General features: G+C 37.6%; 1 protein-coding gene across 2 annotated transcripts; it reads right to left on the bottom strand.

The window, feature by feature from the left end:
* Positions 1 to 1,036: 1,036 nt before the first annotated feature.
* LOC131425533 (serine hydroxymethyltransferase) lies at positions 1,037 to 11,814 on the bottom strand. Of its 2 annotated transcripts, none has more exons than XM_058587486.1 (3): positions 11,098 to 11,814; positions 2,571 to 2,770; positions 1,037 to 2,386 (listed from the first exon to the last, which is right to left on the bottom strand). In XM_058587486.1, exons 1-3 carry the CDS (start codon positions 11,404 to 11,406, stop codon positions 1,183 to 1,185), a joined length of 1,713 nt encoding a protein of 570 aa, XP_058443469.1. In that variant the 5' UTR covers positions 11,407 to 11,814; the 3' UTR covers positions 1,037 to 1,182. The 2 variants fall into 2 exon arrangements, with proteins under 2 accessions (XP_058443469.1, XP_058443470.1); XM_058587487.1 differs by lacking the exon at positions 11,098 to 11,814 and adding an exon at positions 2,843 to 3,018 and having other exon boundaries at positions 1,038 to 2,386.
* Positions 11,815 to 16,930: the final 5,116 nt, after the last annotated feature.

Raw genomic sequence — 16,930 nt, 5'->3', positions numbered from 1 at the left:
TATCGGATCTTCGTTCCAGATTCCGGAAGTATGGAAAAAAAGTGATCGTGTACTCCAAGCCGGAAATCACTCCAATTTCTCAGAAACGGCTGAATCGGTTTTCATATTTATAGATTTAAATTAAAGGTGTTATGATTATATACCAAACTTCTGAATTTCATCTGGATCCGGCTTCCAACTTTGGAATTATATAGTAAAACGTGTTAAAATTTTTTTACCATCACTTAAATGGACGAAACAAACACTTGAAAATTTTTCTAAACTGGCCTCAAACCTACTCCATTCGATAGTCATTGTTAGTAGACGAGTTAGTAGCGAAACAAAAAAACGGGAAAAAATTAATCAATATCAAAACTTCTCCAATCGGTAGTCATTATCAGTAGACGGTCAAACAAAGCGATTCCGGTTATTCCTTCAAAAATCGAGGAAAATTATTTTGAAGAATACCACAGTATTATATATGATTGAAATGAGAAAGGCATCATTACACCACTAAGTGGATTAAAATAGTTTTCACTCAAATATTGAGATGTATGAAATATATGAGCGATTGTACGACTTGTGTTACGATTATATTAATGTAATGATTTTATTTTATGTTTATGTAATAGTCCTTTCCAGGACTCCAAAGCCACTAACGGTCCTTTTCAGCACCCCAGAAGAAAAAAGAATTCATTTGAATCTCCTTTAAGGCAAATTTTCAAAGTTATGCAATTTTCTATGCTATTTTTTGGGTGAGTTATGATTGTTTCTATCGTTCGAATTTTTAAAAGTATTAGTTTTACTTCATTTGCCATGAAGAGTGAAAAAACTAAAAAACAATAACTATGCATGAATACACATCCAATTTATAATAAAATGCACGTAAATGTATAGGGTTCGGACCAGACCTATCGGTCAAACCGAAGGAATAAGAAAAGTCCAAAAAGACGGAGAGTTAAGTTGAACTGCTAAGAGTAAACAGTAGCGAACTGCTAATGCACCGATGAGTCGGAGAAGAAACACGATCAAAAATGACAAAAGATGGTGATATTTCATGTTAGTTTTAAAACCTTTTTTTTTAATATTTTCTGGCACATTTGTCATATGTATATATTTCACTTTTTTCGCAGTTCTAAGAACCACTTGAACATTCATAACAGGCTTGCGTTCCTTCCATGAAAGAATAGAATTCAGGCTTACCTAATAGTCCTGATATCCCGGCATTGGGAAATTTTTGCTGTAGTCTTGAACTTCTTTCTTCAGTGTTTGTACCTTCGCGTTGAGCGCCGGATCCTCGTGAAGTACCCGTTTGAAATCTACCAGTTTCGGCCCCGACACTGCCGATATCTCCAGAGACAGCTTTAACCCGCGATCGATGAAATCAACTACCTTTACCATATCCGATTCGACGAGACCGCGTGTCGTCAGTGCCGGTGTACCCAGCCGAATACCGGATGGATTCAGAGCACTTTTATCTCCCGGAACGGTGTTTTTGTTGCATGCAATGGAAATTTCCTCCAGGATGTATTCCGCTCGTGCTCCGGTGATTCCAACGGGACGAAGATCTACCAATACCAGATGAACGTCGGTTCCACCTGTCGAAATACTGTATCCTTTTGCCAGTAGTCCATCACACAAGGCACGTGCGTTTTTAATAATCTGCACCTGATATTCTTTGAACTCGGGAGTCTGAGCTTGCTGCATACAGGTTGCAATTCCAGCGATGGCATGATTGTGAGGACCACCCTGCAGACCGGGAAACACTGCCTGATTGATACGTGATTCCAGATCGTACAAAACTTTATCGCCGTTGGCTTTTACACTACGAACACCTTTCCGATAGAATATGACACCGGCTCGGGGACCGCGCAAGGACTTGTGTGTTGTGGTGCTCACCACGTCAGCATACTCAAACGGCGATGGAACGACACCGGCAGCAACGAGTCCGGAAATGTGTGCCATATCTGCAAATAAGTAGGCTCCGTTTGCGTCGGCAATCTGCCGAAAACGTTTGTAGTCCAGACATCTGGAATAACACGAGATTCCGGCGATGATGATTTTAGGCTTGAAATTCTTTGCACTCTCCTCCAGTTTGTCATAATCGATAAGCCCGGTCACTGGGTCCACCTTGTACGGCATCGATTCGAAGAAGATCGATGTGGCGGATATTTTCTTCGTGGCCGTCATGAAACCATGCGTCAGATGGCCACCGTCCGGTAAATCCAATCCCATGATACGGCCATGCGGTTCAATAAGGCCCGTATATACAGCAAAATTGGCCGGCGATCCGGAATACGGCTGCACATTGCATCCCCACTGCTCGGGATCAAGACGGTAGGCTGCGAGTGCCCGGCGCTGCGCCAGAATTTCGATCTCGTCAATAAACTCATTTCCGCCGTAATATCTGCAAGGCAGAGAATAAAGTGAGATTTTAGATTCAGATAACAGATTTCACGCTAGCACCAGTGATCTACAGTCAAAGTCAAGTTGCTAAAAGGTCACAGTATCAAGCGATGTAGCTATGAATCAAGGAATAATTGAACTTCCACCGATTCATAGTCGAACACTCGGTACCTTTGAACACTCACCTCTGTCCGGGTAGTCCTTCGGAATATTTGTTGTGCAGGCAGGAACTCAGACACTGTAGCACTGACAGTGAGGTGAAATTCTCGCTAGCAATCATTTCCAAACCGAGGATTTGTCGTTTCTTTTCCTTTCGAATCAGCCCCATAAGTTCTGGGTCAGACTCCCAAAGGTTTTCGTGGAGCAGTTTTGCATTGCCGGACATCTGCAACGGAATGATGAGCAAATCGAGAGGTTAGTTTGAAGCTTACCACAAAAAATATGCCATGATAGATACTTTTTTAGTTGAATTAGTTGGCATTTTGTGTGTTGTTTTCTACAAATCACAAAAAAAAGTTTTGAATAATAGTTTTTCTCTGTGGAACTGTTCTCGTTAGTTGCTTGCAGTTGAATGAGTAAGTGAACAACCAGTTCTAGTTTTGTAGTAACTGATTATCGCTCGGACTCTCGTGTTTTCGTTAGCTAGGTCTATGAAATGTTGATAGGAAATTCATAATAATAAAGCCTGAACGAGCCCTTCTTATCAATGCAAGGACAGAGAGATGGTGTTCATGAAGCAATGATGATTGCAAATCTCTGACGTTGTTATTAGGTTGGACTGCGTCAGCACTAAGTATGATTAGATCTAACCCTTGCAATAACAAAAATAGCTTTGTTATTGAAACTAGTACCTGTTATGCAGAAAGCTCAAATAAACATGGTTCAAAACATTGTGCAGTGATTGTTTTTATGTAACTAGCAATACGAACACTTTTTACAAACAGTGACTAACAAACGGGGAGGATGAAGCGACATTGATGAGGCGGCTTCTCACACAATTAATCCGAATTTCATTCAAAACCTCTACCTTTCCCTAAATTTTGACGTAGAACTACATCTTTCCTAACTATACTGATCTGCAGGCTCGTACCCAGAGATTACTTATGTACCTAATAAACTTTTCCACTGGAACTGTCATTATGGACAATTCAAAAAAAAATTTTTGATTGTACCCAAGAGATGGTTATTGTATTACATTTCTTCATGTTATTTTTGTCACACATGTCTAAGACTTTCTAAATACTTATATAGCACAGCAATCCACAAGACTTGTAATGATGCCATATTTTCTGAGATCATTTACATTCCTACTTTGGATGACGACAATTCACTGCATAGAATAGCACAGCCGATTCATGGAGAATGGAAAACATCTTGTAAATTTATAAATACTATGCTATGAATATCAAGAAAAAAACTAATGATTCCTTCATGGACAGAATAAAACAATTAATTCACTGGAATAATATTTATGACTTGCAAAAAAGTTACGCATGTAACGATTTCTAACACCTCCAACTTACAAAACAGAAACGTAACGCTTAAAACTTATTTAAAGTAACGAATGTAACGCTTCGTAAAACCTCTAACTTACAAAAAAGTAACACATGTAAAACTTCGTAACGCCCGTAATTGACAAAGGTGTAACGCACGTAACGCCTACAACTCACAAACAACTAACACATGTAACGCTTCGTAACGCAAAAAAAAGTCTACAGATTAATACATGTCATGTTTCGTAACACCTGTAACTAACGAAAAGTAACACTACGTAACGCCTGTACCTTACAAAAGGAACTTCGTAACGCCTAAAACTTACCAAAAAATAATGCATGCAACGCATCGTAACGCTTGTAACTTACAAACAAGTAACGCTTGTGACGCTTCGTAACGCCAAAACTTACAAAAAGTAACGCATGTAACACTTTATTACGTCAAAACTTACAAAAAACGCATGCAGCGTTTAAAACTAACAAATAAGTAACGCATCGTAACGTCAATAACTTACAAAGCAGAAACGCTTCGTAACGCCTGTAACATACTAAGAAGTGACGCATGTAACACTTCGAAGTGCCTATAATTAACAAAAAAGTAATGCATGTAACGCTTCGTAACGCCTATAACTTATAAAAAAGTAACGCATGCAACGCTTCGTAACGCCTATAACTCACTAAAAAGTAACATGTAAAGCTTCGTAACGTCTATATTTTACTAAAAAGTAACGCATGTAACGCTTCGTAACGCCAAAAACTTAAAAAAAGTAACGCATGTAACGCTTCGTAACGTCGATAACTTACAAAAAAGTAGCGCATGTAACGCTTCGTAATATCTATAACTCCCAAAAAAGTAACGCATATAACGCTTCGTAATGCATATAAGTTACAAAATAGTAACGCATGTAACGCTTCGTAACATTTATAACTTACAACAAAAGTAACGCATGCAACGCTTCGTAATGCCTATAACTTACAAAAAAGTAACGCTTCGTAACGTTTATAACTTACAAAAAAATAACGCATGCAACGCCTAAAATTTACAAAAACATCTATAACTTCTACAAAAGTAACGCATGTAACGCTTCGTAACGTTTATAACTTACAACAAAAGTAACGCATGCAACGCTTCGTAATGCCTATAACTTACAAAAAAGTAACGTATATAACGCTTCGTAACGCCTAAAGCTTACAAAAACGTAACGCTTCGTAACATCTATAACTTCTACAAAAAAAGTAACGCATGTAACGCTTATGATTCACTAAAAAGTAACGCATGTAACGCTTCGTAACGCCTATAACTTACAAAAAAAGTAACGCATGTAACGCTTAGTAACATCGCCAAAAACTTGAAAAAAAGTAACGCATGTAATCTTTATAACTTCCAAAAAAGTAATGCATGTAACGCTTTGTTACGCATGTAACGCTTTGTAACGCATGTAACGCTTTGTAACGTTTATAACTTATAAATAAATAACGCATGCAACGCTTCGTAACGTTCATAACTTACAAAAAAGTAATGCATGTAACACCTATGACTGACTAATAAGTAACGCATGTAACGCTTCGTAATGCCTATAACTTACAAAAAGTAACGCATGCAACGCTTCGTAACGTTTATAACTTACTTAAAAGTAACGCATGTAACGCTTTGTAATGCCTATAACTTACAAAAAAGTAACGCTTCGTAACATCTAAAACTTCCACAAAAGTAACGCATGTAACGCTTCGTAACGTTTATAATTTACAAAAATATAACGCATGCAACGCTTCGTAATGCCTATAACTTACAAAAAAGTAACGCATGTAACGATTCGTAACGCCTATAACTTACAAATAAGTAACGCATGTAAAGCCTATGACTCATAAAAAGTGACACATGTAACGCTTGTAACTTACTAAATAACGCTTCGTAACGCCTATAACTTACAAAAAAGTAACGCATGTAACGCTTCGTAATATCTATAACTTCCAAACAAGTAACGCATATAACGCTTCGTAATGCCTATAACTTACAAAAGAGTAACGCATGTAACGCTTCGTAACATCTATAACTTCTACAAAAGTAACGCATGTAACGCTTCGTAACGTTTATAACTTACAAAAAAGTAACGCATGTAACGCTTCGTAACATCTATAACTTCCAACAAAGTAACGCATATAACGCTTCGTAATGCCTATAACTACAAAAAAGTAACGCTTCGTAACGTTTATAACTTACAAAAAAGTAACGCATGCAACGCTTCGTAATATCTATAACTTCCAAACAAGTAACGCATGTAACGCTTCGTAACGTTTATAACTTACAAAAAATAAGGCATGCAACGTTTCGTAATGCCTATAACTTACAAAAAAGTAACGTATATAACGCATCGTAACGCCTAAAACTTACAAAAAAGTAACGCTTCGTAACATCTATAACTTCTATAAAAGTAACGCATGTAACGCTTCGTAACGTTTATAACTTACAAAAAAGTAACGCATGTAACGCTTCGTAACATCTATAACTTCCAAAAAAGTAACGCACATAATGCTTCGTAACGCTTCGTAACATCTATAACTTCCAAACAAGAAATGCATGTAACGCTTCGTAACGTTTATAACTTACAAAAAAATAACGCATGCAACGCTTCGTAACATCTATAGCTTCCAAACAAGTAGCGCATATAACGCTTCATAATGCCTATCTTTACAAAAAGTAACGCATATACCGCTTCGTAACGCCTATAACTTACAAAAAAGTAACGCATGTAACGATTCGTAACATCTATGACTTACAAACAAATAACGCATGCAACACTTCGTAATGCCTATAATTACAAAGAAGTAACGCTTCGTAACATCTATAACTTCTACAAAAGTAACGCATGTAACGCTTCGTAACGTTTATAACTTACAAAAAAGTAACGCATGTAACGCTTCGTAACATCTATAACTTCCAAAAAAGTAACGCACATAATGCTTCGTAACGCTTCGTAACATCTATAGCTTCCAAACAAGTAGCGCATATAACGCTTCGTAATGCCTATCTTTACAAAAAGTAACGCATATACCGCTTCGTAACGCCTATAACTTACAAACAAGTAACGCATGTAACGTTTTGTAACACCTATAACTTACAAAAGAGCGACGTATATAACACTTCGTATCATCTCGGTTACCGTAAGAATCTAACTTTTATAACGGTTTTTAACATTCATAGTTTCCACAAAATAACTCATATGATTTGTAACTCTCAATTTAGGAAAATTTTCGTATACAACGCTTGCTAGCTTCTAACATCTGACATCGCTGGCAGCCACCGACTTAAATGAAAATTGAGAAATGGCATATATTTATAGATACCTCTTTGTACTTCACACTACCCCGAACGATGCAGTATTTTTTTCATGCATGACGCAAAGCCTCTCTAAGCCGACTGAAGCAGAACTGCTGCTGAACTAAGTTCTAAAAGAGAAGCAAAAATCAAAACCGTCGGCCGTCCGAGAGAAATCAAACGGATGACATCATGATGGCATGCTGTGATTGGCTTGTCAAAACATAGATCGATTCAAACATAACATATGTTTAATACCATTTTCGTTTTTGAACCTACACACGGGCGATTCTGACTCCGAGTGAAACGAACACGTGGTACGCGCCCTAAACAACTCATAAAAAAGAAAACATAAACAAACTAACATGGATGCCGTGATGCAACCCGAGAAAATTTTCAGACCGAAACTACGCGATTGGAGTCCGATCTAGAGCGTCCTCAGGTTGCTTAAACGAACATCTCAAAAGTTGTTTGGGCGACTCTGGGCCAGCTCTCGGGCTGCTCTGATCAATAAACAAAAACTGCACAATTACAAAATTTCGCAGTATTCGGTAATTTCTTTACCGAATTTTCGACAGCTGAACGTTCGGTAATCAGTTTGGTAACTGAATTGATTACCGATCGTTCGGTAATTGCTGAACTGTCAAACAACTACCGTAATCAGTAAACCAAATGGATCTAACAGACCGTTAGATATTTTTTTTGTTTGTTTTCCTTTCGGATTTCAAAAACCAACACGAATGAAGAAAATGGTTCTATTCCACGAAAAATTTGTGTCAAATGTCCGGACTGACCGGAATTATGAGCGCCTTCCAAAACACTGCACAATCCGTCGAGTCCACCAGAAATTACCCTTGAATGATTTCTGTTGGCAGCAAGTGGACAAGTGATACAAAATTATTTTCTGCCTATAAGTAGAGAAAAAGTTTTTAATGGCTCTAAAGTTTTAAAAACTTTAGCACCTGTACCTCAATCCATTCGATGAACCTTTCAAATTCTTTTTCGTTTGATTAATAAAGACACTTACTGAATATTCAGCTGTTTGACAGTCAGTTTCATGACAATCAGTTTTCACAGAAGTTCGGTTATTGGAAGATAACTTTGCCAAACGGACAGTGTGATTTTACCGTACTCGGCAACTATTTAGATTTACCGTATCAATTGTATATCTATTTACAGAATTCTGTAATGAAAATTTACGTAAAACTGATCGGCCGGTAAAATTTTGCATAATTATTGTAAAATAAAACTCACGTACCGAAATATCGGTTATTTCTATAGATTACCGAAAGTTCTCGTCAAAAATATTACCGAACAAAGGAATTAAATCTTAGTGGGTGTATAAGTTAAATGTTTCCAAATCGATTATTTCAATCCATCAACAAATGACTGAGTTATTATCGTTCAAAATTATCCTTATTCCTTATATTACATTTTGGTGGGGAAAAGGTTCCAATCAGCTTTTTACAGCCCTGTCCCAAATGTATTGCCCTCCCCGTTAATTTGTATCAGGCCGAATTAGCGCATGCGCGCCATATAAACGCCTCTTTCAATATGAGGAAATTACATTGTTACCCAGCAGTTTCTATTATTTCTTCATGTTGGTTTTCTTACCTTTGTTCATAGTTTGTATTCTGTTTTACCTTAATTCCAGTGTTCTATTCAGCTGTGATTCGTGTCTTTTGTTGTCATTTTTCACTCCGTACTTTTGCTGGCATGTTATGTTGCTTCCAATATTCCTTTCTAATTCTTTCAGCATTTTCGTATTTCTTGTTCCTCATTCAGTCATCCGTTTCCAAAAAAAAAAAAAAAAAAAAAAATTAGTGTTTCATTGATCTTTGTAGGGCAGCTCATCATGGTTTGACGGATAAGAACTGAGGACATGCGTTTTTATTTAAATGATAATAACACTTGGGTTTAATAGTATTGCTACAGCATGTTCACATTTCGTTATCTTCGGTTGATTCTTGACAGTATATTACCATCCGCTCAGGCACTTTTGAACATCTGGTACACTGACTCGCAATCGAAATGTGTCACAACCAATTTGATACAACACACCCGAGGGAACGGTATAATGTATGTTGTACACACAAAAACACTTACATACACACAGGCACATACGCATACACACATGCATACATACCTACATGTATTCCACAAGCAAGCATCACAACATTGAGTTACTATTTCTATTCTAATAGATTCTAACTAAAATTTGTGTGCCAATAGTCATCTCATTAGTAGAGTCACCATGTTATTTTACCGATTACTCGACTTTCAATAAATTTATTGAGATAAAATCGAATACAAAATCTTTGCCTCGTCTGTAAGAAGCAATGGAACATAAAAGTAGTTCAGAAATGATTCAATACTGCTGTTTTAACGAACAAAAAAAAAGCTCCAGATTTCATGTTATTCTTGAAATTAATCTATCAAACAGAGATAACATATCTCACTCTAACTAATGGTTTTCGTACATGAAATGACTAATGGATTTGAGATGAATGGGGGTACCGTTACCCAATTTCTATCTCTTCTATTGGTCGATCGTTAGTCCTGAGCTGAAACGGTGGCCTTTATTACCGTTCTTGCATGCACTCACTCTTACATTTCATTCACACATCATCTCACCCATCAGGTCCCAAACGATACATCCTCACAATATAAACTGGATGAACATCGTTTGACAGCTATCATTGGTTTGCTCATTGGTTCGGTCATTATTATTTTACTATATTCTACAATATTCTATTTCATTCCACAGTATTCCATGGTACACAAACCACCAATAAACGTCAAAGATGGATTCGATTTACCGTTCATTTATTGTCATCGTGTGAAACCCAATTGGGATACGTTTACTCTACTTAATTTTCACTTCACACTGGTAATAAGGGCCGGTAGTATGAAAATAAAACATAAAAAAGAGCTCAGTTAAGCCCTACCGGCCTCTCCAACCCCGGATGTTGGAGCGTAATGCAATCAACATCTTATTCAAGTCGTTCCATATATTATTCATTTAATTCAATTATGAAACTAAAAACTGTAACGCATATCTTTATCAAATTGTAACGCTAATTGATTGTATGTGATGATGTTTGCAATACTGTCAAGCCCACCAACCAAAGGGAGGGAGTTTTTATCGTTCAAAATTATGACAGAAAAAGGTTACGCGACTAGTTTTGCATTTTTTAACCCCGTATAGCGAAGACTAAGGCATTTTTAATGCCAAAACGAGCTTTGTCGGCTACGTCACTTATACCAGTGTATCTCCGAAACCGGATGTGATAGCCACTTGATCTTCAAACTTGATTCACAACCCAATATTAGCTTTGAAACTAGCCTGTTTGATAGAATTGTGCGAGCAAAAACCCACTTGACAGTTCCTACCTTACTCCGTATCAGGCAAAAAAAATGTATTAACATATGTAAAATAGTAAATGGAATTATAACACGAAAAATAACTTATCTGTTCACATCATACATATATCCCTCCTCTGGTTTGTTTTGTGGATCAAATTAAATATAGGGATGATAGACGTATGTGAATAAATTTCACATAGCAGAACATAACCAAAACTCGACACATTCTAAATTCAGTGTAAAAATCAGCCTTCTTGATCAGAATCAGATGAATCAGCGCAAGAATGTTCCAGAAACGTGTCGCATAACGCAATGATTGAGCAATTTCACTCCAAATTAAAATACTTTTGTTTCTTGTTCTACGATTGAGACAATCAGCCAAGTTCGTTATCAGGCAAATTAGCATCAAGCACGGAGAGGAAACAGCGCTGATATACGTAAACATTCTTCTGCACGTGTTTCGTGCAACCACTATTTCAACATTCCTATGTAACTTAATTCAGCTACTTCAAAAATAGGTAATGAAAAGGTACTTACTTTAAACGGTTCCGATTTAACAGGACCTCTGAGGATATTAGAAGATAAATCGCTTTTGGAACGCGATAAACCGTGCACTGTGATTGATTTTTGTGGAACTGTGCCCAAGAGCTGCTGAGGCTTGCAGTATGGAGAAATCGTGCTAAAGCGTTTACGGCATGCGCCTTCGCTAGTATTAGTGTAGGCATGATGTTTGCAAACTTTATCCAGTGCTAATATCGGTCTCGAAAAACACACACTCTTTCCTATCGGTTCACCGTAAGCACGAGCGAGAGGCGCAATTCCAGTCCGCACAAAAGACACGGGCATGCTGATATTTTCTGTGGACTACACTCAAACTGAAACAAATTGATCGAAGTTTTTTTTTGTAGAACGCGATATTTGTTTTATCCGTACCGAGAACGATCGACCGATCGACAGGAAATTCGAACTTCAATGAAAATGAAACCAACAGTATTTTTGCTTCGAGTTCTTCTAAAGTCTTGTGTTATCAGGAACTGACTGTGCAATAAAGCGATAACCTCTGCTATTTGATTTTTGTTTCGACTAATAGATTTAAGTTTGGGTTCTTAACCTGTATTCAGGCCCATGGCAAAAGTTCACAAAATAACTATTTTCAACTCATCACAAGTCTCTTGCGAAGAAACAGCTGATAATTTTGATACTTTATACATTCACTGCTGAAGGGAATTTCTTATCAATCCTTACGAAAATCGACGTAAACGTAAACAAAAGTCACTGGTTCACGCCGGCAATGCCGTTTGTTTTGTTTTGCTGTCCTATACTATCGCATTGTTTGTATGAATATTATACAATCTATATGTGTGAGTAATATATGCGGAAATGTGTTTACTGATTATAGATTGGCAGAATAGTTAAAAATGACAGCTTGTTTTTGTACAGCGGTACGTGGAAAGCATAAGTCACACGACGCATCAACTTCTCAGTTAATCTATTCCGAAATTTGATTCAGAATCTATCCTAATTTTCAAATGAGTTTCAACTTCTTATGTAACAATTGATTCCTACTCAGAATCGATCATTGCGTCTGATACGGAACTGGAAATTATATTGAAGTTTACAGAAGATGCAAGCTTCGAGTGTGTAAAAGATATCATTTCTCGGTTGATTTTTCAATAGGGTGTTTAAGCAAGTGACAGTTTCTCTTTAATCACTCTCTTTCGATTATTGTGATGTGATTAAAAAGATTTTCTTTGATATCACTATTCTGTTTGAAAGTCGAAAGTTTGGGGTATCATTTCATGCAACGAGTTGAGCGATAAACGTGGAAACCGCTTGGTCATTAATAGAAGAGAAAGTAGACAAAGAGAAACTGTCACTTGCTTATACGCCTTTTTGAAAAATTAACCGAGATTTATTCACTGTGATCCCACGCTCAGGCAAAAAATATATGGAATTTCATCATAATTTCGTATGGTTTTTAGCCACAATAATATCGTATGCGAATCATCACAGCAAAAAAATATTAAATTTACAAGTGACGCAAATCCACAATATAACACAATTCATAAGAACGTAATCCGTGAAATGACTAAATTTCACAGGAATGATATAAATATACATACCCCGCCTTTCAAACAAACGTTTATATTTACATGTTTAAGTACTCAAAAATATGTCAGAATGCATTAAATAAAAGTTAGATTTACTGTGAAATTGAGTCATTTCGACGCTCATATATGTCGGTCTCAGAAGATGTAAATTTACACGATTTTTTGTAGGTGTGATAATGAAGTCACGAAAACTGGAATTCCGATAAAAAGCCTTATGAAATTTATACAAACTTTTTAGATACATAGTGCGAAAGTTTTATTATCATGTACTGTGGAATTCATAAGTTGTTCGTATCAATATTATTCGTGTAACTAATTCATTCACATATTCTTCGTATAAATAATTTATTCACCCATTCTCGATGCGAATATTCTGTCTATTCACTGCACGAAAGAGAGAAGGGTGAAAATGAATAAGCAATAATCGTAGAGAACCCGAATCTACTAATACATTCTTCGCTGCTGGTATACATCGTGCATGTTCGTTTTATACATTCGTTTGTCATTCGTTCATTTACTTTACTCTTCGAAATGGTTCGAATAGCGTCACAGCAAAGATTGTTGGATTCCATCCTTCGCAAAGCATTCTTCATCTAATAAATTCATCATATCTCGTGAGGTATCAACAATGGGGGAGTGCTGGGATATAGTTCATCACACACACACACACACCCACACCCACACACACACACACACCCACACACACATACACACACACACACGGCAGCTGCTAGAACGGACTCGCTAGCGAGGTGGCAACAAGAGTAGGACAATGCGGCGAACGGTAGGTGGACCCACCGACTGATCCCAAACGTGTCGGCGTGGGTGAACAGGAAGCATGGAGAGATAAACTTCCACCTGACGAAGTTTCTGTCCGGACATGGCTGTTTTCGGAAGTATCTGTTTCGGTTTGGTCACGCGTCTTTCCCTCTTTGTCCGGAGTGTGGGAACGTGGAGGAAACACCGGCGCACGTCGTCTTTGAATGCCCTAGGTTCGCGGAGATACGCAGGGATATGCGCGGCGTGACAGTCGACAACATTGTAGAGGAAATGTGTCGCGACTAAGACACGTAGCACGTTGTTGACAGAGCAGTAACGGAGATGATCCTTCGCCGGGGATTAGACGAGTAGATTGCGACGTAGCACTGGTAAAGATCGTCTGAGCGCCAGTGAACCGGAAGCCTTCCTCCAACCGGAATCACTGGAGCGACTCAGGCACCCTGCCGATCGATCCGTTCACGAATATCGGAAGCAACAGTTACGGGAGAACTTCCAGTAAACCGGAAGCCAGGCTTCAACCGGACATAATCATGAATAATCGGGGTCGGGAGAACTTCCTTCGCCGGGGAACTCTCCGTCGGTGTAGGTTAGATCTTTTGCCGGGGACTAACCGAGGTTAGATCTTTTGCCGGGGACTAACGTTAAATCATTGGTCCAATTAAAGTCCAATCAATCGTTCAATGGGAGACCAACACAGGACCTTCGTTTGCCGGTTTTTAAACAGACCGTTGAACCGAATGCCATTTTTTCGTTCAACAAATCCAGCATACAGAGGTCCATTGTTGAGCCTTTTTTAATATTAGAAGTTAGAGCCCCGTTGGACTAGTTTGACTGCAGATTTTCTGAAGTTTTTTCCATTTATTTTTTAAAACTAACACTACATACCTGCACAATACTTCTGCTTCACGTAGAATAACAACAAATTTCCTTTCTATATGAAGGTAACACCTAGTTTTCACACTATTTTTGGAAGAGAAAAAACAACAACAAACCGTTCCAGCACACTGAACGAATATTTCGTGCAGTATATCGTTCAACAAGCGCTCAACGATCAACAAAATAGAACCGCCTGTTGAGAGGGAAGCAGCGTCGACTTCGTTCGCACCCGAATATACGGACAAGTTCGAATATCAGAGCGATTATCGAACAAAGGTGAAGGGAAGCGAACGATGATCATTGGAGTACAGGTTTGTCTCTGGAAAACTAATTCCGAATTGGTTTACTGCGGTATTTTAGAACAAATTCAGCGGCTGGAAGTTTTATATGGGCAATCTATAATAGAAATAAAACTAGAACAAGCGTATCTCCAGCAAACCGTTTTAGTTTTATTTATTCGAACAATTCTACTGTAAAAATTTACGCTGCCGGTATACGGTATACGCTGCCGTTCTATTTTTTGTGTTTTTGAAACACGAGTAAAACGCTGCTGCCAGTTTTTCTTGTTATAATTACCAGATTTAAATTTTAAAACTAACATAAATTATGCATCTAGAACTGAAACACTCCTGAACATGCTCTTAAGGTACTGAATGAATGGTATAGGCGAATATCGTACAAACAACGTATAAGGCAAAACCGGAGACACTCGGCTTCGGTGTTTGCCGAAATCAGGGACACTCGAATTCAGTGCTGTCCGAAAATCCAAACACCGTTACTTGGCAATTACACGACCACCGCTACGAGTGCTTTTTCTGCTGCGTTCGGTTTTGGTTTTTCAACACGGGCACGAAGCGTAGCATTATAAATAAAATAAACCTACACTCAAATAAAAATTCACGTTCGATTCACTTAAAAAATCACGTAAACTCGTTTCAAATGTTAAATTGAATATTTTACGTGACGAAAATGAATGCTATACGAACATCCTTTGAAATGAATAGAGTCATTACATAAGGTATATGAATTGACCAAACGTCAAACAATCTACGTGAATTTCCAGTGTGAAAAACTCGATTTTGAAAATGGAGAACAGTGGCCCTCAAAGTGTGAGTAGTGTAAATATTTGCGAGAAATGTTATTTAATTACAATGTTTTACTACATCGATCGGTTCATTCCAGTATGAAAGTTTCTGGGTGTTAGGCTGGACCAAGTGCCTGCGTGAGTCCGGAAGTGTGCCTGCTCCTGCCGAATGCTTCAAACTGGCCGTTGGTCCACCGATCAGCGAGTTCAAAATCGGTATGAAGCTAGAGACACTGGACCCATGTAATGGGACCTCAACCTGCATCGGTAGTGTTGTGGGAGTTCTCGGATCTCGACTTCGGCTTCGGTTGGATGGTAGTAACAACAAAACGATTTCTGGTGGCTTGTCGATTCGAGATTCCACGACTTTATTAGTTGCTTTTTATTTTTATTTAAAATTCTATGCTGATTTTCTGAAATAAATGTTTTATTTTTCAAGGCATTTTTCATTTTTTAGATTTATATAACAATTTGAAATCTCCCTTTTGACTTCAACCAATATATAAAATAGTAATTCTCTGGTATCTAAGTTTGATATGAACTGATAGATAAATGTGATATGAGCAGTACATTACATTTTACCTATGAAACACGGAACTTTTACTGGATTATGCATTAAACAGCTTTTAAATACCAATCTATTAAAACCTATGTGAAAAGTAGGGTGGAAAATATTCACATAACTTTTCACGTAACTATAACATGATTATTATTTTGTGTGTAGATTCCCCAGTGTGATAGCAGCACAGACTAACAGACATGACAGTATGAGTAAATTCTTATAAAAATAATTTTTCGTAATGCACTAGTTCCACCTATATTGTACTGCGCGAACTATTTACTATCGGTACACCCCTTGTATTACGTAAAAGTTTTTTTACTAGTTGGTTTCCCCTCGTTTGTCAACACCGATCAGCTGCTTGCAGGGATGCCTGATTTCATCAAAATTTTTGAAAATGAATCGTCACAATAAATTATTGGATTACGTTGATAATATATTTAACTTTTTCGCGATGTTGGAAGGTAACCATTTATTTGACTCAACGTTGTTCATCTAGACTATTTTTTAATGTGTTGGTAGTTTTCACCCGAAATTAAGTGGCGGCAGACCAGAAGCAAGTGAATATTGTAACAAAACGGGTTCGATTTTGTATTGCGTTGGAGGATGAGAAGTAGGCATAATTCTGTATATAGTTTTGGCAATATGTATTAAATCTGTATCCTGCATGAAATTCGCATGGACGTATACAAATCAATACATTACAGGTAATTCTGCATGAATGGCAACTCTGTTGGTAAATGAAAAAAATAAACACAGTATAGATGACAGACAGGATGTTTTTGATAGGGTAACGTGGCGCCATCATGACACATGTGAGTACTGTCCCAAATAAAGGAATATTCGAAATGACCGTTAAAATGATTGAAGAATCTAATTTGAGTATCCTGTCTGTTAGTCTGTGATAGCAGACCCTGTCAGCTTGGAGCGATCTCAATCTTCAGTTCAGCAACGCCATCG

This window comes from Malaya genurostris, chromosome 1, assembly GCF_030247185.1.
Source record: "Malaya genurostris strain Urasoe2022 chromosome 1, Malgen_1.1, whole genome shotgun sequence".
Classification (NCBI taxonomy): domain Eukaryota; kingdom Metazoa; phylum Arthropoda; class Insecta; order Diptera; family Culicidae; genus Malaya; species Malaya genurostris.
This window is presented reverse-complemented; position numbering and strand designations above follow the sequence as displayed.